General features: G+C 51.2%; 2 protein-coding genes and 1 non-coding gene across 5 annotated transcripts; all 3 read left to right on the top strand.

Moving 5' to 3' along the window:
* The first annotated feature begins 4,392 nt into the window (after positions 1 to 4,392).
* Positions 4,393 to 22,470, top strand: LOC122371773 (symplekin-like). The gene is given in 16 exon segments (XM_043348446.1): positions 4,393 to 4,414; positions 7,218 to 7,284; positions 8,806 to 8,958; positions 8,960 to 10,165; positions 10,514 to 10,660; positions 15,850 to 16,036; positions 16,350 to 16,545; positions 16,876 to 17,071; positions 17,717 to 17,862; positions 18,149 to 18,253; positions 18,882 to 19,060; positions 19,748 to 19,908; positions 20,359 to 20,488; positions 20,865 to 21,052; positions 21,318 to 21,557; positions 21,901 to 22,470. Coding segments are annotated over 15 exon segments (3,417 nt in total). The 5' UTR covers positions 4,393 to 4,414; positions 7,218 to 7,245; the 3' UTR covers positions 22,045 to 22,470.
* On the top strand, positions 17,410 to 17,493 carry Trnal-cag. Its single transcript has one exon. It is a non-coding gene; the product is annotated as a tRNA-Leu (tRNA).
* A 364-nt stretch (positions 22,471 to 22,834) lies between the features above and the next one.
* LOC122371774 (gephyrin-like) lies at positions 22,835 to 27,062 on the top strand. 3 transcript variants are annotated; one of them, XM_043348448.1, is made up of 5 exons: positions 22,835 to 23,036; positions 23,339 to 23,408; positions 23,587 to 23,723; positions 24,051 to 25,899; positions 26,295 to 27,062. In XM_043348448.1, coding segments are annotated over exons 2-5 (2,019 nt in total). In that variant the 5' UTR covers positions 22,835 to 23,036; positions 23,339 to 23,377; the 3' UTR covers positions 26,297 to 27,062. The 3 variants fall into 3 exon arrangements, with proteins under 3 accessions (XP_043204383.1, XP_043204382.1, XP_043204385.1); XM_043348447.1 differs by having other exon boundaries at positions 22,836 to 23,036; positions 23,317 to 23,408; XM_043348450.1 differs by lacking the exon at positions 22,835 to 23,036 and having other exon boundaries at positions 23,301 to 23,408.
* Positions 27,063 to 27,575: the final 513 nt, after the last annotated feature.

Raw genomic sequence — 27,575 nt, forward strand, 5'->3', positions numbered from 1 at the left:
CCACCACACAAAATTCGCCCAATCAATGGTCAGTTATTACTGCTGGGCTGAACCGTCATACGCTATATAGCCTATTATATAGCCTAGTCAATATTTTCAGAACGATACTGACTGACGAAACACAACGTATTCGCGGATTCGCACATACGTTGGCACCCAGGTGGCCTGTCAGCAGCCGCACAAATCCGCACAGCGCAGCCGGGATTTGACATTGAGATGGTACACCGTAAAGCATGCCTTTCCACACAGGCACAAGCACAGGGACACAAATTCTCAAAATCCAAACTTATTCCAATACTGGTCAATTACGAATAGGCATAAAGTTTTGAGGTTTTCTCATGTTCATTCTTCTTTCAACACACGCGGCAGACTGCAGCAGCTGCAGAACATCTCACAGAGCTGCGCTGGATGCAGTCATGAGCTGGGACACGGTTTGTGACCAATGACCGATCGGGGGTGCCAGCCTCCTCCCGGCACGCGATGCACTGGCCGCCGCGCAGTCGATGTCGGGGCACCGCCGGCATTCGCCGACAGGGTTCCATCCGATTCGGTGTATTGGTGGCAGCCCGAACAGTGACCCACGCGAAGCTGGCGGACGTCGATGGCCGATGAGCGATGCCCTTCCGCGACCGGCGGTGGCAGTCGGTCCCACATCAAGAACAGATACCAGTCATGCGGTCAGTCGGCGACGGCGCTGTCGCGAGCCGATCTGATGGTCGCGCGGTGGGCGTTGCCGACGTCCACCGGGACCGTCGACTGGGGGAGCGCGGCCGCCTCTTGGCCGCCGCCTCTGGTCGGCGAGCTCGTTGCGCTGTGGGACGGCATCCACTGCAAGTCGTTCACTGTGAAGCGGTCGTTTGACCGGACCTGGCAGGCGGGGAAAGGGGGCCTCAGATGAAGTAAAACCATCCCTCAGGCCAGCTTGAACTGGCTCTCCACCTCACCATGTTAGATAAGCGGACACCCTCGTGATCATCGCAGCGATGATTGCCAATTGGTGTGTCATTATGGGAGAGGATGCCAGCCTCCTTTGCAAGATAGTCTGCCTTTAACATAGTGCAGCCCGACCCATTGCCTGTGGCGCAGACTGGGCTTGATAATGCAGTGCAGGACACACCAAACGTAAGCGGCCATCTGTACCCCCTGTGCAGTAGGGCTGACTCAAGAGCCCAGAGTTGCCCTCCCCCCCACCATTCTGTGCACGTGATAACTGGATGGGACATGCCATGGTCAGCATCTGTTCAAAAGCTGCCCTAAGCATGTAAAGCTCCACTGGCATGCTCAAGCATGGTCACAGTCAGTTCTCACTTCTCAGTTGAACCTCCAATGGAAACCCATCACAAAGTAGAGATCAGGGCGCCTCTCACACTGCAGCACACTCAACGACTGAGGCACCATCTCATCACTTGCAGGTGGTTCTTGCCAGGAGCAATGCCAGCCACGCACATCAGGTGATAACAGCAGTGTACAACTGCAATCTACAAGCATCCATGTTCTTTCTGGTTTTCTCCTGTTGAGATCCACTGCCATGCATGAACTTGATGGGCTTTTGTTGCGCTCCTCCCATGTGCAGACAGGTTTCTGCTGAAACAAAGCAAAGCAAATGTGATTAATAATGGCCCTGTTTCACCATCCAGACACTGTGTGCACTGGTAGCTACGGCATACCATAGCATCACTCAAATGACGTTGCATGTGACCTCTTAGTTTATGATCAATCGCGTTTGGAACAGAGTGAGAGGTTCTGAAAAACCGTACCAAGAACAGAGGTTTGAGTTCAAATACTGCTAGCATGCTGCTGGTGCTGGTACCGCAGCGTGCTAGCGTTCTGGGATGCTGTCATAGCTTAGCGTCACAGTGAAGTTTGTTGACACTGCCATGGAAACCCAATGCTCTGACACACGCAGCGCACTGCAGTGCTGAGCACTGCAGTGCGTGCTCTGCCGTGAAACACCACCCATGAACGTTGGTTGCATGACCAGGATGGAGCAGTGTGGCAGACAGTGATTTCAATTTTAATTGCACTTCCTAGAGATTAAAATGTTGTTGGTGAAATTGCTATTCATTATTCCTATTACCATTGTCTAAATTTCACATTTTGATTTCAAGACAGCATCAGCATTGACATGTTATATAAAATAAGGTTTAGACTTCAGGTGGTCCCGGGTTCAGCTATTAAGTAAAACAAGGGCAAAAAATTGTCAAAAAAATATTTTTAAAAAATACCTGCCTTCATCAACACCTCATCTAATCTAACCTCATCCTCATCTAACAAGGCCCTAATAGCAAAAACCGTTTGAATAACAATGTAATATTTTGCAACCGCTGCACCATTACTGTCACGTACGCTATCCCTAGATTGGTTGCTGGTAAGTAGTGGTTGTCGTCATCAACTCGTCATGCAGCAGCTGATTGGGATGGGCGGGGCCTATTTTTATCCAGGCGATAGAGAGAGCCTCGTCCCCTATCTCCCTGTGTGTCCGACCCCCACCGGACACGATTTGGTAGCCGAGGTCTGTGACGTCAGCCGGGCGTGAAGTTTTCCCTTCACCATAGGCTTCACACACAAACCGGCCGAAGTTCATGCCAGGATAGCCCGGCTTGAAAGTGCAAAAATGATTAAATTTTGCCCTCAATAGATTCATTGCTTCATTTTATAACTAAAAACGTCCGTAATTAGGACTCAATGAAGGTAAAAAGTACTCAAAATCGAAGTTCAAGAAGATGCTGTCCGAGCACAATCTGGTAACATCACGTGACCTCTTTTAAGCAGAATGTATATAATTCAAGGATGTTATTACACGATTGCTGCCTAAAACATCATAAATAATACGCTTGTAACATTTATTGCTTCTGTTTAAGTCATAACATTGCAAAACGCAAAGTTTGTCATGGAAGTCACGTGACCAAAGGTATAGCAGGGGTTGGGACAAGCACTCAAAGGATTTCAAGTTTTTTAATTAAATTATATAAGTTTCATGATGAAATTGATAGAATGTATTTTTTCCGAATGAAATACAAATTTTCGTATGTAAAATATTTTTCTTATGGGCGAAATTCTCCATATAAGAAATGTCAGTGACGTCACCAGGGCTTTACGTGGGCTTTACTCAAAACATCGGACCTACCTGTTTCTTATAGGTATCTTGTGTGTGTCCAAGTGCACAGATGACGTCACACGGAGGGGCGGAGTCGGGGGCGGAGCCTGGCGCAACGGCCGCCATATTTGAATTTGTTTTATTAGAATGTATTGTATATTTTGGGTTTCAGTCAATTGTTATCGATAGTTTTATGAACGGTTAGCTGTAATATAAGTGATTTATCAAGAAAAAACACATATTCTGCTTGCAATTTCGATTTAAGTACGACCCGCGCCTAGATTCGAACACACGATCTTTGGATTACGGCGCAAGCATCCTAACCACTACACTACCGCGGCGGCGTGGCGGCCGGCGGAAGGGAGGCTGCGGAGGCATGGGGGCTTTTTTACGCATTTTTGGAAAAACTAATGGGTTTAGTGAAAAACGCTTCCTAGATAATTCGAAGAAAAATGTCTCGGCTTTCCGATGATGCACTTAGTTTTGTGCTACCTTTAGCAGAGTTTGTTCTACAGCGCTTCAAAAATCGCCCATTTGCATAGGACTTAAACGGGACTTCAAGACTTGCCCCCAGATGACGTCACGAGCTGACGTCACGATCAGGTAGAATCGCCGGACGACCCTACCTGGTATATAGGGCCTTGCAAGCGATCCCAGGCATTACGCTACACGCTGTTATTTCATTCATTTTTGTCATTTCTCATCATAAAACGCCTCCAGTCGAATTTCGAAACTTTCTTGCCACTTCTAATTTTTCCATTTTACGATGCAGTTTGCAATAAATTATCACATCATTCCTTCCATTATTTCAATGACGTCATATGATTCTCAGTAGCGGTTGGCCGGTTGGCGGTTAGCCACTTCTCATAAATTAACTGGAAATATATTTTTAAGTGTTATTTATTCTTAACGTTTAGTAAGGTTCGATAATATTTGTGTCAAAATGAACAATTAATTTAATGCTTTTTTGTCCTTTTTTTCTCTAATATGTCCTGTTCGCGTAACTTTTCACCTAAGGAGACCAATGACGTATTTTTCTATTGCAAAATATTGGTCATCAGAAAAACTGCATGCTATCTACGGATTTTTGGCAGTCTTGGCAGTAGTTTTTGGAATTATTAGGTTAGGAATGAGAATGATTGAGGAAGATAAATAGTTCAAGACTCTTTGGTATTTATTTTTCTTAATTTAGCTGGATGATGTACGTCATTTACAATCTGTTATCTATCGATCTGGGATAGCTGTACATATAGGCTATAGCCGATAGGAAACAACAGCATCAGTATTTCAGTTGATAGGCATCAATGTAACTATACTGTAGGTATTCATCTCAATCTGAGATTCTTGGCTGCTTTCGTAGTTTCTCTATTGGGTCAGCCTGAGCCAATCTAACCTGAACTGTAATGCTTTTGCATCTTTCGTTTTGCATGTATTTACGATCATGGGCAGTAATCGCCACGCCATGTGTGGATCGCCCATGATCGTAAACACAATACAACACAATACAATATACAATACATCAGAGCAGAGAGTGAACACTCACAAGAAGCAACAATTTTCATGAATCATGTTAGATGACAAAATTGTATTGGTTCCTGAAAATGCAACTTCAAAGCACATTGATCATGATGTGCATGCCCGAAGTATGCCTGCCGCTGAGTTTGATGGGAATGCATGTCTGGCAAGTTCAATCAGTCCAGACGTATTGATCTGAATGGATGAGAAAATGGATCTGGGATTTGATCCCATGGATCCCAATCTTGGATCTGAAGGGATCATGGATCCATCTCTTTCATGTATCAAGGGGTCCATTAGGATCATACATCTGAGCCTTTTTCACTTGAGATCAAGTTAGATGATAGATTCTCATTTGTTTTCTTCACACAGAAATTCCAAAGATCCATATGTTGCAGCTGACAAAACTTCCATTTCAGTAATTCTATGTGACTGCACACCACAATTCATAGTTTTGTGACACTTATTGGCATAGAAACCCTTGGAAACAAGGTTTTTAATGCTGTTCATGTTGGGATCCACTTGTTTAATAGATCCATGTTCTTAGTTTATTGGCAGATCCTATGAGCTCATAGATCCCAATTCCCATGTACTTTTTCATGTGGTACCTGGTGGGATCATAGATCCTAATTGGCAGTTTTATTTGAGATCCACTGAGATCATAGAATAGATACATCACTTAGATCCATGCACATCTGCCTGAAAGCTGGCACAGTGTATTAAATTGAAGTTTACAGGCTCTGCACAAACAAAAGTGCTATTTGTCAGCCCAACCAGTTAAGGTGTCATGCTGGGTATTCGTGGTAGGTGTCAATCACCGCTTAGAGGTTTGTGACATGTTACAAGGTACCAAAACTACTTTGTGAATGCTCAAATGGAGTTGGTCCCGTAGCTCAGTCTTTAGAGCGTTGGTCTACACGTGGTGAGAGCACTCTTTCCCGGTGACAACTGTCCAGAGGGCAGTTCACAGGCCCTGTGTGCGGTCGGACCGTACACAGCCTCCAAGCTCCGCCCACTGCGTCCCTACGTCAGCCTTCCGTCACTGCAGACAGCGGCCGCTGTGGCCGGTCGGGACCGGCCACAGCGGACCGTCCACCGCACGCAGCCGTGACGTCAGAACTGCCTACCCATCCCCTACCCCCACGCCTGCTGCACACAGCGCACACACCGCACTCAGCAGTTTGCGGTGCCCGTGAACACCCCTCAGGTTCAAAGCGCGACAGGCGCTCGATGCTAATGAGCCTGCTGAGAGGTATGGTTGCGGTTGGTGGCAGGCCACAGCCAGTCAAAGTGAAGGGGACCGGCCATGCGTGGCTTTGTGCTATGTTAAGCTTCGGACTATAAATTCTGCCATAGACAAGGAATTGCGCGAGCAGAAGGTAGAGGGCAGGGCCAACACAACAAGCTCCACTTAGCGGGGGCTCTGTGCTTGAATTCTTCCATTCAAAAGGTTTGGACCAAATTTATATGAAAAAAGGTTGCTAAATTCGAAATCATCTCCAAAAACTACCACAGAGACATGTAAAACTCGAAAAAGTGAACCAAGGTCTTCAATGGTCAATGACCTTGACCTGACCTTCACGTGACCGTGACACCCACCTTACTGCATGGGATCAACATCATTTCACATGTTTGAACTTAAAAACCACAAAAAGACTGGAAACGCAGGGATAATGTGAGCCGACATACGCCGAATCGCGATTCAGGCCGAACATGGCCTCGAGAAATAGGTCACAGGTCAAAGGTCATTTGGGTCAGGATCATTACATTTTCAAGGTATGTGTAGATATGTACTTTGTAGAATTGATAAACTCGAGGGTACTGAAAGTTCGCGATCGGCCGCGTTTTGCGAAAATAATTTGCGAAAAACCAGAGGGCGCGTTCGACCCTCCCCCCTATAAGTGCAAGGGTTAAAAGAGTAGGTATGGTATTGGGGTCAGTAAGCAATGACAATTCTGCATGTTTTGCTCTCGTGGCATTAGCACCCTTTGAATGGGAGCTCTCTGAGGGTGAGCGTCCCGATTGGAATTGATGCCTGGACTGGGCTATGGATGAAGTATTCCTAATATAACTATTCTATTTTCCATACCTAATCTAATGGCTGGGCCTCGCATGCCTGAGACTTGTGAATGGAGGACTGAGTTAGGCTAGTGGGGCCCCGTGCACGCCCAAGATCTCGTCGAACTGTGCCATGTTCGACGAATTGTCTGGTGAAAGTGAACCTCGAACAAATATTTTTGGGATTTTTAACAGTATATTGTTTCAAGTGGTTCCCTCAGAAATCGAAAATTGCCTGTTCACAGGTTTACATCATTAACCTTCAGTGGAGTAACATGTCACAGATATTCTAATAACCATATCCTGTATGAGAGGGGATCAGTCTGGTCTATTGAGGTCGGTACCTGGCTGCTAGGCCCAGCTATCCATTGACCAGGGCAGGGTGCACTGCTCAGTCTCATGTGGTTCAAAGAGATGTACCAGCTAGCATTTAACAAATGTTGAATTACTGAAATGTGCTGAACAAATCTGCTGTTATGCATTTAACGTAAGGTATAGTCTGTAGCCTTCTAATTTTTAGGTATTTAACTTCAATCCTCCTTTCCAGCTTGCTGTTCTGAAGTGGTGAGGGCGAAATGGCTGCAATGGAAGTCGGCAATGATGTCCAGGAGCAGGTAAGGACACTTCAGGGAGATTGGCTAGCTGGCTAAGTAAATTGAAAGTGGCTGATTGTTTACCTAGTGCTGTCACGGTTCTGCGACGCTTATATCTCAGCAACCACTTGACCGATTTCCATGCGGTAATTTTTGTAGGGTAGCTTCATTCCTTCTACCAAGTATTGGACTATTCCCGATGCATGTGGGTGACCCCTTATGCACGTGCCACGTGCAAAACGAAGAGGTGTCACTTTTGTAATTGTTGCAATATCTCGGTAACTATTTGGCCGATTGCGCTGAAAGTTGGCATGAAGGTAGGCACCCACTAGGCACTGCATATCCATGTGCCAGAGTTGGGGTGCTGCTGCACGTGCGCACGTGCAGGGGTCGATTCCAAATCTCGAGAACGGCTGGACCGATAGCGCTCAAATTTGGTACATGGCTAAGGACCGGTTAGCAGGGTGCCGTGCAAAAGTCAATTGGGACCCATTTTGCACGTGCGCACGTGCAGGGTGCCGCTTCCAGATCTCGAGAACGTGCTCAAATTTGGCACATCGCTAGAGACCGGTTAGTAGGGTGCCGTGCACAAGTCAGCTGGAGGTACCCCGTCGAAATTTCGCACGTGCAAGGCTCACGGTCCTCTCGCTCGCTCCGTTACTCGCCCCAAAAGGCGTTATACTGGTTATTACGGAGCGAGCAAAGCGAGCGTAGTCTTTCCTTAGATTAACGGAAATTTTTGAGTATGAGCGTCCGGCTGTGGTCACGCTTTTGCGAGGCTTATATCTCAGCAACCACTTGACCGATTTACATACGGTAATTTTTGTAGCGTAGCTTCTTTCCTTCTACCAAGTATTGGACTATTCCCGATGCATGTGAGTGACCCCTTATGCACGTGCCACGTGCAAAACGGAGAGGTGTCACTTTTGTAATAGTTGCAATATCTCGCTAACTACTGGGCCGATTGCGCTGAAAGTTGGCATGTAGGTAGGCATCCACTAGGCAATGCATATCCATGTGCCAGAGTTGGGGTGCTGCTGCACGTGCGCACGTGCAGGGGTCGTTTCCAGATCTCGAGAACGGCTGGACCGATTGCGCTCAAATTTGGTACACGGTTACGGAGCAGTTAGTAGGGTGCCGTGCAAAAGTCAGTTGGGACCCATTTTGCACGTGCGCACGTGCAGGGTGCCGCTTCCAGATCTCGAGAACGGCTGGGCTGATTGTGCTCAAATTTGGCACATCGCTAGAGACCGGTTAGTAGGGTGCCGTGCACAAATCAGTTGGAGGTACCCCCTCGCAATTTCGCACGTGCAAGGCCCACCCTCTCGCTCGCTCCGTTAGTCGCCCCAAAAGGCGTTATACTGGTAATATGCTAGCCCTTCATTTTTTTCATGGAGCATACATTGTCAGTTGTCACAGTGTCATGGACGCATGATGTTTGTCAGTTCAACAACGATTTTTGTCTCCAGCATTTCTAGTACCGCTGTTAGGTATCTGTAAATGCTCAAGGCGAGGTTGACATTGTGTTCGCCTCGTTCTCAGTGTGTGGAGCTGCTCAACGAAGCCGCCCTGCTCACGGACGACGTCAAAAAGGTGGCCAACCTGAAGAAGGTGCAGGAGCTCATCATCCACCAGGACCCGGCGCTGCTGGACAACTTCCTGGACGAGGTGGTGGCCTTCCAGTCGGACACCAACTGCCGAGGTGCGCCGCGCAGTGCTCGGCTTTATCGAGGAGGCGTGCCGCAAAGACCACGAGATGGTGCCCAAGGTGGTGGCCAACCTGAGCCTGCTGCTGCAGGACAGCTTCTCGGTGGCCGTGGTGAAGCGGACCATCCAGGCGATCGGCAACATCTACAAGATCACGCTGCAGTGGCTGAGCCAGGCGCGCTCCGTCACCGACCTCATGGACTCGGCCTGGAGCATGCTCGGACAGATGAAGCGACAGATCATCAGCTACGTGGACCACGACAACGACGGCGTGCGCACGATGGCCGTCAAGTTCATGGAGATGGTGGTTCTTCTCCAGACCTACTCGGAGCCAGGCAGCCTGAAGCGCCAGGAGTTCTGTCTGGACGGGGTGCCGATGACGCTGAAGATCGCCCGGCCGAGGAAGCTGGAGGAGGAGGCCCGCACCGTGTTCGCCGAGATGATCAAGTTCCATGGCTCGCCGCACATCAGCAGCGTCAACCTGATGGCGTGTATGGGCTCTCTGACGCTGATCGCTCGCTGTCGGCCGTCGTTTATCGGCCAGGTGATCTCAGCCCTCGAATCGCTTCACGCCAATCTTCCTCCGACGCTGTCAAAGTCACAGGTCAACTCGGTACGCAAGCACATGAAGATGCAGCTGCTGAACCTGCTGAAGCACCCGGCCTCGTACGACAGCCACCGCAACATCTGCACGCTGCTGACGGACCTTGGCGCCTCTCAGAGCGAGGTGGCCCGCGCCATGCCGCCCGCCGAGGAGCTCCGAAAGCGGCAGCGGCGCACCGAGGAGCCGCCCGGCGCCGCGGACGACGACACTCCCGGCACCAAGCGGCAGAAGTTCGTCCCAGAGGACGACGACGATGACGACGAAGAGGTTCCCGCCGGCCGCGTCGCGTCGGGAGCCCGTCTGGCGCCCGTGGATAAGATGAAGCACAAGCTGAACGCGATCGACATCACAGAGACGTGGGCGGCGGAGCGTCTGACGCCGCAGCTGGCCGCCGACCTGGTGCTGGTCTCCATGCAGCACCTGCCGGACGCGCCGCCGGCCCTCTTCAGTAACACGTTCACGCCCATCTCTGCGGCTGGCACCCGGTCCCAGATCCAGCACGTGGCGCGCCTGCTGGCCGCCCAGCTGACCAAGGCCGGCCTGGGACCGGGCGTGGAGGCGACGCGTAACCAGGGCATCCAGATGACCGACGTGAGTACACAGCTGCACGGTGACGTGCCTGGGTCTGTCTGGACCGGTGGTGTTGTCAGAAAACTGGCTCGTTTCTTCATATAGGAGACAATGGAGACTAATTTATCAATCGATAGATTATATTTTATTTGTTAACATTATTGTTATTTTTTTTGTAATAAGTCCAGACACCCCTTTGAAGCATGCTTGTTTTGCGATTATGAATAATATAGGTACCTAGATTTTCCGTGTCCTACGCCTGACACTAATGCTGTTTCCGCGTATGTTCTGATGCAAGTTTCTGACGCGCTCAGAACCAAAATCATCATCACCGCCGCCAACATGACCATCATCACCATTGCTCGGCAGCACGACTGGGAGATGGAGGACGAGGAGGAGGCTCCGGCCGGCTCCCGGCGGCCCATCGCCACCGTCCTCTCCGGCACCGTCACCGGACGAGAGGCCAAGAAAAAGGTGGCACTACTCCCCTCCGGACAGATGCACAAAAAACACATGGTGAGTCGTGAGGTTTTGTGGCTAACGCCGTCGATGTGTCTCGAAAGCCCGCATGATTGACAAAATTTGCCTTAGCTCACACACCCGAATGGCATGCGACGAAAAACGCAGTTTCGTTTTTCGTCGATAACTGTTTCGACATTGATGGATTCACCCAGACTGGTTTTTGATTCACCTTTTTTGGATCGATTCAATCATTGATTCATTTGATTTTTGTTTGATTCAATCACCGTTTGATTCCTTCAAAAAATTTGGTGAATCGATTCCTTTTGATTCAGAGAATCAAAAAACAATAAAAGGAATGATTCACGTTTGATTCAGCCAATTTTTTTAATGATTCTTTTTTGATTCAATTAAAAAATAAAATATACAAAATATCAGGGATAGTATTGTATTTGTTGTGTTCTTTTTGTTGTCATGTAATGGCAGTAGTTTAAAGGTAGTGTGCCAGCTTTCTTGGACCGTATGGAGTTAATGGCCCAGATAAGGAGAACCGGATTTTTAGAACTTATCCATACCTTCAAAACTCATGGAAACGTCTTAAATTCTTCAAATTTTGAGTACCCCAGTGCGAAATTCGCCCCGACGGGTTGTCGGTCGTACCCCAACCACATTTCACACCACTATGAGCAATAAATGCACACACTGAAATCGCTATTACCGATATGCTCATCCAATCAAGTTTCGATAAACCCGTTCATCATCATCTCCTGCGGTTTCGAACACGCCTGTTAGGTGGCTTTCGATGCTCGTCGAGGTCGGAATTTCCAAATACGCGTGGTGCGTCGGGCCGCGCGCTCTGACTTCGGCCAAGAAAAATGCGTCAGCTGATCATTGTCATTTCAGTGCCACTTGCGTGTGGTGAAATGGGGTCATAACTTATAAGACGGCTTTTTCATATCAATTATTTTACATAAAATCATATTTCAAACCATAAATAATGTTCGACAGCCAAATAAAAGAAACAATACCAATACGGGCTTACAGTTTAAGGCTCGACATTGTGTTGTCTACGATTAGACAGCTGATAACTCATTCCCGTACGTCGTATGGTCGTAACACTATAATGACCTTTGCTTATTGTCACAAGTGCGCCGCATTCGCGATTGTTGCCCGACGCCTGTTTGCAGGTGAGCCCACTACAGTTGTTATACATATCTAAAAACCGATAAACTTTTAGGCGAAAAAGGCACTATTCCAGGCCCATTTTTGATTTTTTTTTGCGATATTAGGTAAAAACAGAAGCTTCTTATCCTAGGAAAAATAAAATGGGAAATCTTTCAAAGGTGGCACACTACCTTTAAGTTCATGAATCATTAATTTTTTTTTGATTCAATCAACCCTGATTCCCAATGCGTTTGATTCAATCATGGCTTGTGAATCAAACAATTCTGACGGTGAATCAAACCTTTTTGATTCAACAAATTTTGTTTGATTCAATCCAATCGATTCAATCACAGATGAATTAAACCAAGGCTATAGAACTCCAGGTAAGGACACCAGCCGTTTGACCTTGAACGCCGCCGGCCGGCCGATGACGTCATTGGAGGCAAGCCGGCTCGGCGGACGCATCGAGCGAGCGTATAACGGAGGAGCGTTGGACGTTGCGGGAGCCGGGGAGAGATTTTAAAGCGTTTGCATACCACTATTGTTATGTTGATTGATCTAGACTGCATTCTTATAAAGCTCGACGCATCTTAGGCCTGGATGGTGCGTACATTCGTAGAACGGTCCGACGTCCGTGGTCGAAGCTGTCTACTCTACATGTACAAAAGACGCTAAGACCGGTGCAATAACGGCGACCCGATCCCGTCCCTGGCGATTCTAGGACTCGACGACTCGTTAGGACCCAGGCCGAGTCTGACCCGTCTATTTTTAGGGAAACGGGGTGGGTGAATTGACAACCGAGTACCGATGGTTAGAATTGATCCCGTCGTCGAGCGATGGTTGATTGACAGACAACACATGTTGTAGTGGGCGGATAAGCATCAGGGATAATGCCTGAACGTAGGCAAGCAATAAGCATAATTGGTCAGCCAAATTGTTTAGGAATATAAAATCGTAACGGAGGTCCTTGAGGATATTATCTTTACATTACGAGGATTCACCACCAGTGACATTACTTACTACTGTTAAACCCTCGGTCCCGGGCAACTCCGGGGAGCTGCAGTATCCGGCGGCCACCTTGTCGACTTGCAGGTCCTGTGGGCTTCCGTGGTGCTTCAGTGCTTCACCCAGAGGCACGGGTAGAGCAGTAGGATGTGGGGTGAGGTGTCTGTACGCCTCTTCATTGTAGGTACAGTCTGTCTTAAAAGTACCGCGCAAAGTGACGGTGGATCCATCAAGCCTGACCGAGGAAGGGCCTGCTATAATTTGTAAGTCACCGAACCAATGGAGCTGGGGAATGGACGAGGATGTCCATTGCTTCGGTGACTCAAATTTGGCAGTCCTTCATCGGTCAGGCTTGATGGATCCACCGTCACTTTGCGCGGTACTTTTAAGACAGACTGTACGACGCATACAGCGCCCAGTCCCGCCGAAGCTCGATAATCGACCGTGACATATTCTTAATTGGCGGATCCAGGAAACGGTCTTGAACACATCGGGGGGCATATACCTACCCTAAAAAAGGTTTCTGTGAATTAAAAAAAAAAAAACATCGGATTTCGATTCCTTGCGCACTACTGTGCACTTCGATCAATACACTTTTCCTCATAAAAGTTGTAAAGTTTTCGTTTTATTCTCGAAAACGATTTCGGACGCTGCCCCGGATGTGGGCCTGTGGTGGATAACATTTGTCCCAAATGCCTTCCCTTGCATCCGCCAGCGGGTTGCCGCGCCTTGAGCTGAACTAAAAACGTCTTAAAGGAAAAGGGCCACCTTCGTGAAATATGAAGATATCGTTATTTTTCATTTTGACATTATTATTTTTCATTTTCTTTTTAAAACTGGTGCCAGAAGTGCACAATTCGCGAAAAAGTATTTAAAACTATTTAACATATTGGTACTATGTTGATACTCTCTACGGCACCTACTGTATGATGGCATAGCGATGACGTCACACTCAAGCCAATCAGCGTTCAGAAGACAGACTCGTCGGATTGTGTCAGATAAGCTGATTGGTTAAAGCTGAGCTGGTTGGAGCTGATTGGTAAAAAACCAAAGCCTCGCCGCGGGTGGCTGTATTGTGGGATAAGAACGCATTCCTTGGATAAGGACGCATTCCTGGCGTATTTTCTTTTAAAATTGCCGATAACTACGAATGGAGGCCGAAATCGGCCGTAAGGAGGTACACAGATAGGTTTTCGGACACGGGCTACAAGATGGCTATCTCAGTTTCAATCCCCATGTTAAAGGTGGCCCTTTTCCTTTAACCTTCCAGGCGGTGGGGGGGGGGGCATTTTTTTGCCCCCCTCCTTTAGTTTTTGCGATATATCTCGAGAACTGCTGCGCCGATCGTCACCAAACTTTCAGTACCCTCCCGGGAGCAGCTAGCGCACATGGTGACCAAAAATTTTCCCAAAGGCTATGATAGGTTGGCCGCTAATGACGTCAGAGTGACGTCATTTTTGCCATTTTCGACCCAAAAAAATGTTTCGCGGGAAGAGCTGTCAGGCCTACAGCTTTAGAGATACAGAAAAATGTATCAATATAAAAGGTGTGGAATTAAAAGGGCTACAAAACTGCTATTTCGGTTTTTCGAATTTTTGGGATTTTGACCCCAAAAAATCAAAAAAATATATTTTTTGAATATAATAGCCAAAAAATCCAAAAAGTTTTTTTGAATTTCGAAAAAAACCGGAATATATGTGATGGCCCCTACCGTCTTCTATCTACATACCAAATTTGAGATCGATACCTCTTTTTTTGGCCAAGTTATAGCGAAAAAAGTTCAAAATTGATGACGTCAAATTTTCAAACTCAATTTTTAGCCATTCTAGACCTCATAGCGCAAAACAAAGACCACCATTAGACTCCCCGTGACGAGCTGCATCGAATCGATACCCATTTTATGCAAAAATATCAACTTTGAAATTTGACCGTTTTGACCTGACCTTGACCTGACCTCCGCCAGAAAGTGACCTAAACCCTACCTGATGGTCTTATAACCAACACCATTGAGTTGGAAATGAAAAACTGGCCATAAAACATGCATCGCATAACCCTAGTAAAGTTGGGCTCATGTGGTGACCCTTGGTGACCTTTGGTGACCTGACCTGTGACCTGACCTGGTATGACCAGTGACCTCTAATAGCAACATATGTACTAGACAACTGACGCCTTATCCGCTGATTTTCGACAAAATGCGTTTTACTCGGTGTTATAGCCCTTTCCCTAGAAGCCCCGTGAACGGTGAAACATTTTATCTTTGACCTGACCTGTGACGTCATCGGTGACCCCGAGGTCAATGAAATTTGGTTTCCCTCCGACAAATTTGACAGGGCTATCGAACGCCGTTTGAATTCTCCGGATCCGTCCAGTAGTTTCGGAGATACGGGGGGGGGGCAAAAAAGTGCCCCCCCCCCCCCACCGCGCGGAAGGTGGCTGGTAGGCCCACCGCCTGCCGGGTTAAGATCCCACCAGAGGCTGCCGAATCCGATAACTCATCTCTGTCTGCCCGTCTAAATTACTACGCACCGTACGGCGCCCAGCCCCGTCGGAGCACTGAACCGACCGTGATATTTTTGGTTTTCCCCCATCCCCAGCTCCATTAGAAACGTTCTCTCTCCCCATCCAATTGCTCATGATGTCACTTCAAATTCAATACCTACCTCATCTCTGTCTGCCCGCCCATTCATTGCAGACCTTACGGCGCCCGGCCCCGCCAGAAGGATCCTAGCGCGCTGAGTGGTTGCCTCCAGCCGCGTCATCGCGAGGCCCCGCGGGGCCCGCAAATGAATACATTGCGTGAATAGCCGTGTCGCCCCCCTGAATTAAACACCAGTCTGGATTCACCAGCTGGTTGCCGGGAGTTGTGATGACGTTCGTGTGCTCGCTCACCAGAGTACGTTAGTCAACGATTATATTAGATATAAGAGAACCGAAAACCGAAAAAAAAATAATGGCAGAACGCTGCGAGCCTCTTCACTCAATCACCCTACCTTCATCTGCCAAAAGCTGCTACCGTCACCGCTTTCTCACATTACTACCAAATCCACCCCTTCTCATACATCCCTCGCCGTCCCCAGGCGAAGCCGCTGCGTCTGACGGAGATCACCAGGCCGCTGCCCAAGGACGAGCTCGAGAAGTCCATGACGGCGGCGCTCGACCGGCTGCTGGCCGCCGAGAAGCCGGCCCGCGTCGGGGGACTGTTCTCCGTCCGAGCCAAACTGCTGGCCATGATGTCGGCCCACTTCACACCGCAGCTGTTGGACAGTGAGTCGGTGGGCGAAGGGAAGGGTTGATTATTTGTTTGAAGAGATGTTGTCAGATTAGGCAGCGAGATGGAGCGCTGTCGTAGGGCTCTGAGGGTCCGGGATGAAGAGGAAGAGAATGATGGGTTTGCTAGGGCTACAGGGTGTGTTTTGTTAGACCTCAAGATTATAGTCAAGTGATTAATTGGTGAGCTCTACGGTATGACTATTAGCTAGCTGCTTGGTCTCACTTGATGCTTTATCCTTACCCTAGACCTTACCTTCCCCAGATATTCCATTTCGCTGCGTCTTTTCTAACCCCCTCATCTCCACAGAGATGCTGGTTCACATTCTGGAGGACATGCGCGGCCGGGCCGACCTGGTGTTCAGCTGGCTGTACGAGGAGTACTGCAACTCGGTGGGCTTCAGCAACTTTGGCCAGGTGATGCGCAGCACAGCCAACTACGAGCAGATCTTCTGCATGCTCATCTCGGCGCTGATGGTGCGGCCAGACTTCAAGGACGGAGAAATGTGAGTGTCGGGGCGGGAGGATGGGTGGCGGTGGCGGCGAGGGTCTGGTCTGGATTCAGGGAGGGATTATGTGAGAAGGGAAGGCTGGACTTTGGAAGTGAGAGGGAATTCGTAAGAAAAGGAATTGCAAGAAATTATGCAGGGCACCGCTGGAGGACCGTAACTTTGCCGTTGGCGTTTGCGATTCCTGTTATTTTCCCGTTATCTTCCCGTAATAATTTCCGTTGGCGATTCTAGTCTGTGCCCGCATTCAGGCATTCTAAAGATACTAGGCTGCTGACTTTCCCCCGCTCTCTGTACAGTCTGCTGACTCTCCCCTGCTCCCTGCAGCCTGCTGACTCGTCTGTTCCTGGAGGCGCCGGTGGTTCCCGCCTCGGCCGTGGACATCCTGAAGGGGTTCAGCTCGGACCCGGCCACCTACCAGCTGGGCCTGCAGCTGTTTGGGCAGCTGCTGAGCGGCCGGCCCGGCCGGCAGGCCAGCTACGTGCCGGCGCTGCTGCAGCTGGCCACGGGAGCCGCCCAGGAGGTGAGCGGCCCCGCCGGGCGTCGTGGCAGGCGGGTGGGCTTGATGGAGCTCGGGATTAAATTAGCTGCGGGAGGGGGGTAATGACGGTTGCTAATGTTTGCTATGTTTGAAGAATTGAGGGATGCTAACTGTGCCATCGATTTAACTTTTTATCTTTCTCAGTACCTAGTTAGGAGAAATGGCTCTTGTGAGTTGGGACGTTTTTACTGAATTGGTAAAACAGTTGAGGCTACTACCCTTACCCCTTAGCTTATTCTTGTTCGTGAGACTTGCAGATTCTCTCATGAACATGGGATGCCTACGCCCCGTTTCATTTTTCAATGCGCCGTCGTCCATCAGTCAGGATGGCCGAGCGGTCTAAGGCGCTGCGTTCAGGTCGCAGTCTGGTTCTCCAGGCGTGGGTTCGAATCCCACTTCTGACAAATGGTTTTGGTTTTCTGCTAAAACCAAACCTCTCTAATTCAAGGGCATCGCTGTTTGATGTATTGGGGCGACCATTGCGCACAATTCGTATCTCCGTAACTGCTCACCCGTTTTTTTTTATATTCATGCAGATGAAATGTAAACAATTCAAATGAGCTGACGTTTGGCGGCAGTCTAATTTCTCCTAGTCCATTGGTCTGACGCCCCCAATCTCCGCTACAGATCCGCGACCGGGCGCTGGAGCTGGTGCTGCAGCTGCACCAGAGCAGCGCCACGCTGGCCACGCTGGTCGAACAGCACGCCGTGGAGCGGCTCAAGTGGCTCGGCGAGGAGACGCCGCCGGCGCAGCTGGTCACCGATCAGCAGAGGTAAGAGAGGTTCCGGCCGGGGAGGGTGACGGTTGGGGGGGGGGGGAGGAGACGCCGCCGCCGCCGCCGCCGCTCGTCACCGATCAGCAGAGGTGAGAGAGAACACTCAGACTCTCCTCCTAAAAGTACTCTCCTCCCCCTGCCTATGAGTCTATGCAAGAAGGCCCAACGATATTGAAGGAAACTTTCAGAGGTTTGCCGACTCCGTAATGTTCCATCCAACAGTTTCCACATCTGTCGGTCGGTTAGTGATGTAATTGACTGACGATATCGCACCCCGTTCCAGCACCGTCCCGGAGGGGGTGACTCGCGAGTGGACGGACGAGCTGGCCAAGCTGTGTCTGCACCTGTACCTGGCGCTACTGCCGCGACGAGAGAGCCTCATACACGAGTGAGTGGGATTATATGGAGAGCCTCATACACGAGTGAGTGGGATATATGGAGAGCCTCATAACACGAGTGAGTGGGACGGGGAGAGCCTCATACACGAGTGAGTTAGACGGAAGAGCCTCATACACGAGTGAGTGAGATTATATAGAGAGCCTCCATACACGAGTGAGTGAGATTATATAGAGAGCCTCATACACGAGTGAGTGAGATTATATAGAGAGCCTTATACACGAGTGAGTGGGATTATATGGAGAGCCTCATACACGAGTGAGTGGGATTTATGGAATCAAACACGAGTGAGTGGGAGACCGAACTGACTCTCAGTGACTGAGTGACGTGGGTCTTAACGAGAGTTCTGTTGTTAAAACATAAATTGTGCTGAGTGTAAAATAGATTATACGGGTGCGATTAGTTGAAAGACAAGTTCCACCGCTTTCTTTTTGTTTTTATATTTTTACTTGATTACTGAAAGGCTGCTATAATATAATCGTCCCGTACTTTATTTGAGGAATATCATCTAGGCTCAACACCCATGCTCGGGTGCTCCAACCAATCACACTACATATATGTGCGACCTCACCTCGCACCAGTGCGACCTGACGCATCCCCCGTCCACCCACCGGCCGCAGACTGGCGCACGTGTACGTGCTGACCACGGCCGACGTGAAGCGGACCATCCTGCGCGTGCTGGAGGCGCCCATCCGCGGCATGGGCATGGAGTCGCCCGAGCTGCTCACACTGGTCGAGACGTGTCCCAAGGGCGCCGAGACGCTCATCACGCGCGTCATACACATACTCACCGATAAAAGTAAGTGGCGGGTCCTGGTTCATACACATACTCACCGACCAAAGTGAGTGGCGGGCCGTACTCATACTCACCGATAAAAGTGAGTGAATTATCATACACATACCGATAAAAGTATGGACGATTTGTGATATGCATACAGATAAGGGCACGCAGTCGATACCTTGCTCATTGCAAATACCTACAAAAGTACGTAATCAAAGTGTGTAATCGGTGTTAGATATCAGATATCGATTACGATATCTGATATACGTACTCGATATCTGAAGAGGGTGTCTGACCTCCTCCCTTTCAGCACCTCCGTCAGTTGAGCTGGTGGACCGGGTGCGGGACCTGTACCAGAAGAGGGTGTCTGACCCCCCCCCCCTTTCAGCCCCTCCGTCAGTTGAACTGGTGGACCGGGTGCGGGACCTGTACCAGAAGAGGGTGTCTGACCTCCTCCCCCCCTCTCAGCACCCCCTTCAGTTGAACTGGTGGACCGGGTGCGGGACCTGTACCAGAAGAGGGTGTCTGACCCCCCCCCCCCCTCTCAGCCCCTCCGTCAGTGGAGCTGGTGGACCGGGTGCGGGACCTGTACCAGAAGAGGGTGTCTGACCTCCTCCCCCCTCTCAGCACCCCCTTCAGTTGAGCTGGTGGACCGGGTGCGGGACCTGTACCAGAAGAGGGTGTCTGACCCCCCCCCCCTTTCAGCCCCTCCGTCAGTTGAACTGGTGGACCGGGTGCGGGACCTGTACCAGAAGAGGGTGTCCGACGTGCGCTTCCTAATCCCGGTGCTGAACGGGCTGAACAAGAGCGAGGTGATCGCCGCGCTGCCCAAACTCATCAGACTCAACCCCGTCGTCGTCAAAGAGGTAGGCCGGGCGGTGGAGCGGCGATGGGTGTCAGATTATGGTGGGTGGTCTTGTAGGCGTATGTTGGCGCCTGGTTGTAGGGCAATGGATAGGGCGGCGATAAAGTGTTTACCGATAACGGAATACAGATGGTGGATTAACTAGGGCGTGGATGTACGACGTTTGGCGGCCTAGATTTGACGTAAGGTGACGCTTGTCGACGATATCTTGGGGATGGTTATGGTGACAATATTTGAAGACGAGGCGTCGATTCTCACACTATTGTATATCATCCTATATCCAAATGTCTTCTACTTTTGTCTAAATAGCGAAATAACGAATTTTGATTGGAAGCACAGTCACTCCTTTGGATGTTTCCGCTGTTTCGAAATGCCGGTCAGGGCGCACTGCGGTGTATATTCGGGCCTGTGTTATCGTTCGTTACATGACTCTGGGTCTCTCCGTGTGCAGGTGTTTAACCGGCTGCTGGGCATCCACGCGGACACGGGCAACTTCAGCTCGCCTCTGACACCCGTGGAGCTGCTGGTGGCGCTGCACAACATCGACCCGGCCAAGTGTGACATGAAGACAATCATCAAAGGTGAGCGCCAGCCGCCAGACGAATCGCGGGTCTGACCGCGGTACTGACACTGGCGGGGTGCGGTGTCGATCTGAGGAGGTTGACGATAGGCGTGTCGTTGTTCATGCTCGTTATTGCTTGAGCGCTATGCAGTATGCAATAATCAGTTTGGATGACATTGTACTCCTGAATTTTCTTACCACTTAACGACCAACACATTCGAATAAGTCGACCTTCTGCACGACTTTTCCGGATGATGTTCAATTAATTCACTATCTGTTTGCTTACAATAGTGTGGCTTTCATGCTCCTGTTTAGCGGCATGCTATTCGACACCATCGTAGCGGGTTTATGATATACCCACCCGTCTCCCCTCTCTCCCTCCCTCTCGTTTTCAGCGACGTCGCTGTGTTTCGCCGAGAAGCAGGTGTACACGCAGGAGGTGCTGGCCGTGGTGCTGCAGCAGCTGATGGAACAGGACCCGCTGCCCGTGCTGCTCATGAGAACCGTCATCCAGTCGCTGGCCCTCTACAACCGGCTCATCGGCCTGGTCATGAACATACTCACCCGGCTGGCCAGCAGACAGGTAGGGGGCGTCGGGAAGTCCGGCGAACGTGGGACCGGGGAGGGGAGGCTGCTTCGCTCGGTATGTGAAGCGAGTGATACGACACCGGTGATTTCGAATACGGGACGGGTAGATGTGTGAAGGGCCGCTGTGGATAGAAAGGTTTTAATGTCGGACCCGAAACGAAGTTCTTTTTTACTTTTTTTTGTAGCTCCGCCAACTTACCATCGATCTCCTGAATTCAAACCGCTTCTAATCCGTCGCCCATGATTCGCTTTTGTCCCAGGTGTGGACCGAGAAGAAGGTATGGGAGGGCTTCATCAAGTGCTGCCAGCGCACCAAGCCGAGCAGCTACCAGGTGCTGCTGCAGCTGCCCGTTGACCCGCTGCGAGAGGTGTTTGACACGGCGCCCGAGCTGCGCGCGCAGCTGCGCGACTACGTCAACGGCTTCACGGCCTCTCAGCGGGAGCACCTGCCGGCCGACGTTTTCGAGCTCATCACGGGCAGGAAGCCGGGCGAAGAGCCGGTGAGTGACTGGTGGAGGGGAATGGGAGGGCGGGAGGAGAGCTGGTGGGGAGGCAGCGGATGGGGGAGGGAGAAGGAGCTTGGGAGGAAGCTGATAGAGCGAGCGGGAGGAGCTGGGGTGAAAATGAGGGACGTTGGAGGGGGGGGGGGGGTGAGGTGGTGCGAGGAACGCATGATGAAAGCTGAAATGAGTATTTGAAGGAGATTACACATGCGGTTTGGTGATGGCAGGAATGTATTGTCAAACGGTTGAGATCACATGGTTTTGGTGAGTTTGTCACCCTGCTCCCGCCCCGGGACGTGTGTTTCGAACCCGCGGTGACCTCCCTCCCTCCCTCCCTCAGCAGCGGGTGTCGCCGCCGCCGGCACCGGAGCCGGCCGCCGAGCCGCCGCCGCGACTGCCTCGCGCTCGGAATCGGAAGCGCTCCAAGCGACACCCGCCCTCCTCGGGCGCCGCCGACGCGCCCATGAAGGCGATAGACTACTGACGGGCCGGCCGGAGCGATCCACTCTCTTCTACCGAGACGGGCGCGCGCCGGGTGCCGGGCGCAGTCAGGGCTGTGATGGAGCCACCAGCCGGGTCACCGGCTCACACACGGCGGTCGGTCAGAGTCGCCACGGATAGAACTCTCAGAATGGCCGGCGACCTCCGCCGCCGGAACACAGTGCCGGGGGACGGCCCGGGCGGCCGGCCGGTATCGCCATTCCAACGCGTCTGTCGTGTTCTACCGCGGACGTGTCTCCGCTACCACTAACTGAGGCGGCCCGGGCCGATCGCGGCGGGCGGGCGCCGATCGGCCCCGCAGCCGCTCACTCTATTGGACAAACTCGCTGGTTTTGTATGTGCTCTGTTGGTGTTGTTGACGTCATCGGTTACGCCCGTACGGGTGTGGCCAAATACACGCAAATGAGAGTTGTCTGTGTTGATAGGTGGGGTCCGGAAGGCGGAACTCAGGATACTGAGTGACTGGCTGGGTGCCACATGCTGCTGGAAAACGAGTGTGGCTGGTCCTGGTTGGTCCTGGGGTTCTTCAAACATGGGGACATGCGTGTGCATGGGTCGGGCGGAGCGAGTGGAAGTTTGCACATGGGCCACGTCGGAATAGCGCCAAGTCACGGTGACTGGCGGTCTGATGCGTGCTACACGGTTCGCCGGGCGCCGTTCACTTCAGTGCATGGGTTCGTGCGGAGCAGAAAGGAGTTCGTTGCTTGAGATTCAGTTGATTGGGAAGACAGAGTTATAAACGGGACGGGGCCGCAGTGCCGCGGCGCACGTGCCGCAGTGCAATGTAAGGTGTAAACTGTAAAGCAAGTGTAAAGTTCAATGGTAGATAAATTTTTAACCTCGGCAGATTTTGTTGTGCTACCAAATCTTCATTTCTGGCGCAAGAGTTCCGTTTGCAGCGCGATCCCGACCGTAAAATAAACATCGAAACGGTGCAGTTCGCGTTGAATTTACCAATAATTTACGCAATTTACGGTGAGTTTTACAGGAAAAGTTTATCCATAAACTTGAAATGTTTTGATAGAATCTGTTAGAAGTGTCAAATGTTGTGGTCTATACTCGCACTATCAATTAATCACCTTATGAAAAATGTTTGCCATTTTTCATTTTTCAGCCAATGCATTGCCAAGCATTTTCAAGGCATCTTGCATCAAAAGTTTTTGTTTCAAGGATTTCAATCATGATCTTGCCTTTTCTAATATGGTCAAGTCAAACAGCCATCCTAATGTTATTCTTAATTCTCACCTCATTTCAGTTCTAACACCAGATCTCAACAGGAGGATATCTGAAGATAACGGCCACTGTGCAGTTGCACAATGGACCCTATAACTGTCGGGATCATTACAGGTATGTTCAAGCTCTTTTCTTGTTTTTTACATATTGACATGCCACTTTTGATTTTATGATGATAAATGGTAATGATTTACTGTTTTACGAGCTACACCGCACAATCAATCTTCCTGAAATCACTTTGATTGATCTATCATGTCCCTATCTTCATGATAACATTCATCTTTTTCCACAGTGAGTGACCGTGTCTCAGCCGGGAAGGCTGAAGACCGCTCTGGCCCAGCCCTAGTGACGCTTCTGGAGAGTGGGGAGCTGTTCCCTGCAGAAACCCGTGAGATCAAAGTGGTGCCAGATGAAAAGGAGGATATCCAGGTCAGTGATTATGTCAGCTTGGCCTTGTGTTGTATGATTTGTGATTCTCTGAGGCTGATTTGCCAATCAGCCTAATTTGCTGACAAAAAATTTTCTGACTGCTCATTTTTGACTCTGACTCTGTTGTGGTCTGTACTTAACACCCTGAAAGCTTAGGTATCAAAGCTGACCTTCTGTGAGCTAGTAATAAACTTGCTCTGTGTGCTCCCCTCAGGCAGCAGCTGTGGCAGGAGCATTCTGCATGCTGTGACCTGATGCTGACCTCCATTTCTCTGTCAGCTACGGCAGTGTGGTCTGGTACTGACCTCTGTGACCCCTCCCCCTCAGGCAGCAGTTGCGGAGCTCGCCCCACGCTGTGACCTGGTGCTCACCTCCGGCGGCACGGGGTTTGCCGCGCGGGACGTCACCCCGGAGGCAGTATCTCCACTGCTGGAGCGCCCGGCGCCCGGCCTGGTGGCCGCCATGCTGAACGGCTCGCTCGCTATCACCCCGATGGCGATGCTGTCGCGGCCAGTGGCGGGCGTGCGCGGCCGCTGCGTGGTGGTCACTCTGCCTGGCAGCACCAAGGGCGCGGTGGAGAACCTGCGGCTGCTGGCGCCCGGGCTGCCGCACGCGGTGGACCTGGTCCGACACCGCCTGACCCAGGTCCAGGACGTCCACCGACAGATGCAGGGCGGGGACGAGACCGGCGGCGAGAAGACAGCCTCCAGGGAAACAACGACGGACTCCACGACATTGTCGGTGGACGCAGGCTCTCGTAAAACGTCTCTAACATCGGACTCTGCTAAGACTTCTCCGCCGGCAGCGGCGGGACACCAACACCAGTGTCCCCACCAGCTCCAGTACACTGCCGCCGGTGACTCCACAGTGGACCTCTCCCAGGTGTCGGCTCGGGACCGGCGCTCGCCCTACCCCGCCATCTCCCTCTCGGAGGCACAGAAGATCACCATTGACGCCGTGTCGGCGCACCAGCCGACTATCGAGACGGTGAACATCACTGCTGCGCTGGGCCGCGTGCTGGCGGAGGATGTGTCGGCGCGTGTCCCGCTGCCGCCGTTCCCTGCCTCGGTGAAGGACGGGTACGCCGTGCTGGCCGCCGACGGTGTGGGGATCCGGCGCGTGCTGGGCGCCTCCAATGCCGGTGTGGACGACGGCGGCGCCTCGGAGACGGTGCTGGCCGGCACGTGTGTACGGATCAGTACCGGCGCGCCGCTGCCGGCCGGCGCCGACGCCGTGGTCATGGTGGAAAACACCCGCCTCGTGGAGGCGTCTCCGGACGGCCGGCGCGAGCTGCGCGTGGAGATCCTGGCGGCGCCGGCCGAGGGGCAGGACATCCGTCCGATCGGTAGCGACATGGCCGTGGACACGCCGGTGGCCGGCCGCGGCACCCGGCTGGGGGCGTTCGAGCTGGCGGCGCTGGCCGCTGCCGGGGTGTGTGAGCTCCAGGTGTACTCCCGGCCGACGGTGGCCGTCCTCTCCACCGGCAACGAGGTCCAGGAGCCCGGCCAGCCGCTCGCCGCCGGACGCATCTACGACACCAACCGGCTCACCCTGCTCTCCGCCCTGCCGGCCGCCGGAGCCGAGGTCATCGACGCCGGTATCGCCATCGACGAGCCAGGCGTGCAGCTGGCGGCCATGCGGTCGGCGCTGCGCCGCGCCGACGTTCTCGTCACCACCGGGGGCGTCTCGATGGGCGAGAGGGACATCATCAAGCGGCTGCTGACGCAGGATCTGGGCGCGACCATCCACTTCGGCCGCTGCTTCATGAAGCCGGGCATGCCGACCACGTTCGCCTCGCTGACGATGGACGGCCGGCCCAAGTTCGTGTTCGGCCTGCCCGGTAACCCGGTGTCGGCGGCCGTGTGTAGCGTTCTGCACGTACTGCCGACGCTGCGCAGGATGGCCGGCCTGACCGACTACCGCTACAGCACGCTGTCGGTGCGGCTGGAGCGCGAGGTGCGCCTCGACCCGCGGCCCGAGTTTGTACGCGCCACTCTGACACCGTCGGCGGGCGGCGGACGGCCCACCGCGCGCGCCACCGGCAGCCAGCAGAGCAGCAACGTGCGCAGCCTGTGCGGCGCCACCGTGCTGCTGCAGCTGCCGGCCTCCTCCCAGCGGTGCGCCCAGCTGCCGGCCGGGGCAGAGGTGGACGCCATCCTCCTGCACGGACACCTCTGTGAGTGGACTGGGGTGGGACTGGGAGGATGCATGCGGGAAGTTGCCTCACGCGAGGGATATGTTTTGCCGATTTTTACGCCTACCATATATGAAATTGTATCTTGTTTATTTCAGTTATATTACGTATGTTTGCTTGATGAGCAGAATTTTGTGGATGCCACGATATGATAGTCATTTTACCTTTTCGTATTATTTGTGCAGCCTCAGCCATTTTTCTTTGTAGCTGCTTATGCCACGAAAATGTGATATAAGCACTGTCCACATGTCTAAGTAATTACCCATATGCACGTATAGCCGGCCGTGGTGCTTACCCCCGTACGGTTATTCACTTTTCCCGGTTCCCTCCATATTCAGCTGTATCGACATGTGTGACAGTGGCTCCTCTTTTCACAGAATCGTGCCTGTTTGACAAACGCCGGACTATATTCTGCCACTGGTGCGGGTAATGCTCCGGTCCAGGCATCTCCAATCGGTGGTGCCCCGATCACTGCAGCAGCGAGCAGGCTACCATCGAAAGGTCCTGCCAACGCAAGTAATTCGTGCTTGTCTTCCAGTTCAGGGTATAGTGATTATCGTGCTTTTATGAATGCGAGGTAGTTTGAGACGTCCTTATGCAATATGAATTTTTACTCAATGCATAATGTTTCATGGAGAATCGAACTTTTGCCGTGAGAGGGATGGTGGAATACAGAGGTCTATGGTGGAATCTTTAGATGTGGGTGGCTTTGCAATCACCAGTTGTTTATTTTTGCTATCAACTTTTGATTGTGCCAAAAGTTAACTTGTTCCCATGATTGTGAAGTAATTGTCACTAATCTTGTGAGTTGGAAGGCCCGGGTCACTGTGATAGCTGCGTCCTTGTTGGACTAATTTTGTGGATGGTTTTGCAATTTATTATAGCAATGCATTGGTCTGTATCGAAAAGCCTTGGTGAGTAACCAACAGGGGCTTCGCCCACGTAGTATAGAAATTACGCATAAGGTTACACTGGGAACTAACGTAGCTTACCTTTTCGTTCTTTCTCTTATCTGGCCAGCGCCTAGTGTCATCTTTGCTAGATTACATGATGCCCTTAAAAGTTTGTTAAAACTGTTTCTTGGCCAGTGCGGAAAAGGTCACGTCGTGTCGTGTCATCAAGCTAATATATTGATTTGACTTTAACGATGGAGTTTTGTACAAAATAAATCGATACAGAAGCTCGTAGGTAATTATTTGCCTCAATCTGACTGAAACGGTATTTCATGCTAGTTGTTCTCGAATCTGTATAAATCCATATTCAAGAGCCACCATTGTTTCCATGCATCAAAAATAATCGTTTCCATACGTCCACTTACGTCCTTATCACCTATGGTCACAACTCGGAATGCGGCGAAGCTACGGAATAGCTGCATATCGTCTTGCAGGGTGTTGAACGAGCTCCGAAGGGCGGCAACGTGTTTTGAAAATATGCAGTTGAATTCTAACAAAGGGATCCCTGATGTTTTACCAACAAGATTCCATGCTTATCATTTAGTACATTTTCATTCACATTCAGTAATCATGTAACGGCAAACCATTTACGGGGGCGTGTTATGCACCGACGTCAGTTTTATTCAGCGAATCGTGCCACAGTTGTGCCGTGTTTGCTTTCCTGATAGTGTTTCGTGGTTAGCCTCGGTCACGGTTTGTACCGTC

The sequence above is a fragment of the Amphibalanus amphitrite genome, unplaced genomic scaffold (assembly GCF_019059575.1).
Source record: "Amphibalanus amphitrite isolate SeventyFive unplaced genomic scaffold, NRLGWU_Aamphi_draft 001278F_arrow, whole genome shotgun sequence".
NCBI lineage: Eukaryota > Metazoa > Arthropoda > Thecostraca > Balanomorpha > Balanidae > Amphibalanus > Amphibalanus amphitrite.

Excerpts from the sequence above, each read along its gene's own strand:
- LOC122371774 (XM_043348448.1), top strand. The coding sequence starts at position 23,378 with ATGGACCCTATAACTGTCGGGATCATTACAG. Across the intron at positions 23,409-23,586 it reads AACTGTCGGGATCATTACAG|TGAGTGACCGTGTCTCAGCC; the intron begins GTATGTTCAAGC and ends CTTTTTCCACAG. Across the intron at positions 23,724-24,050 it reads ATGAAAAGGAGGATATCCAG|GCAGCAGTTGCGGAGCTCGC; the intron begins GTCAGTGATTAT and ends CCTCCCCCTCAG.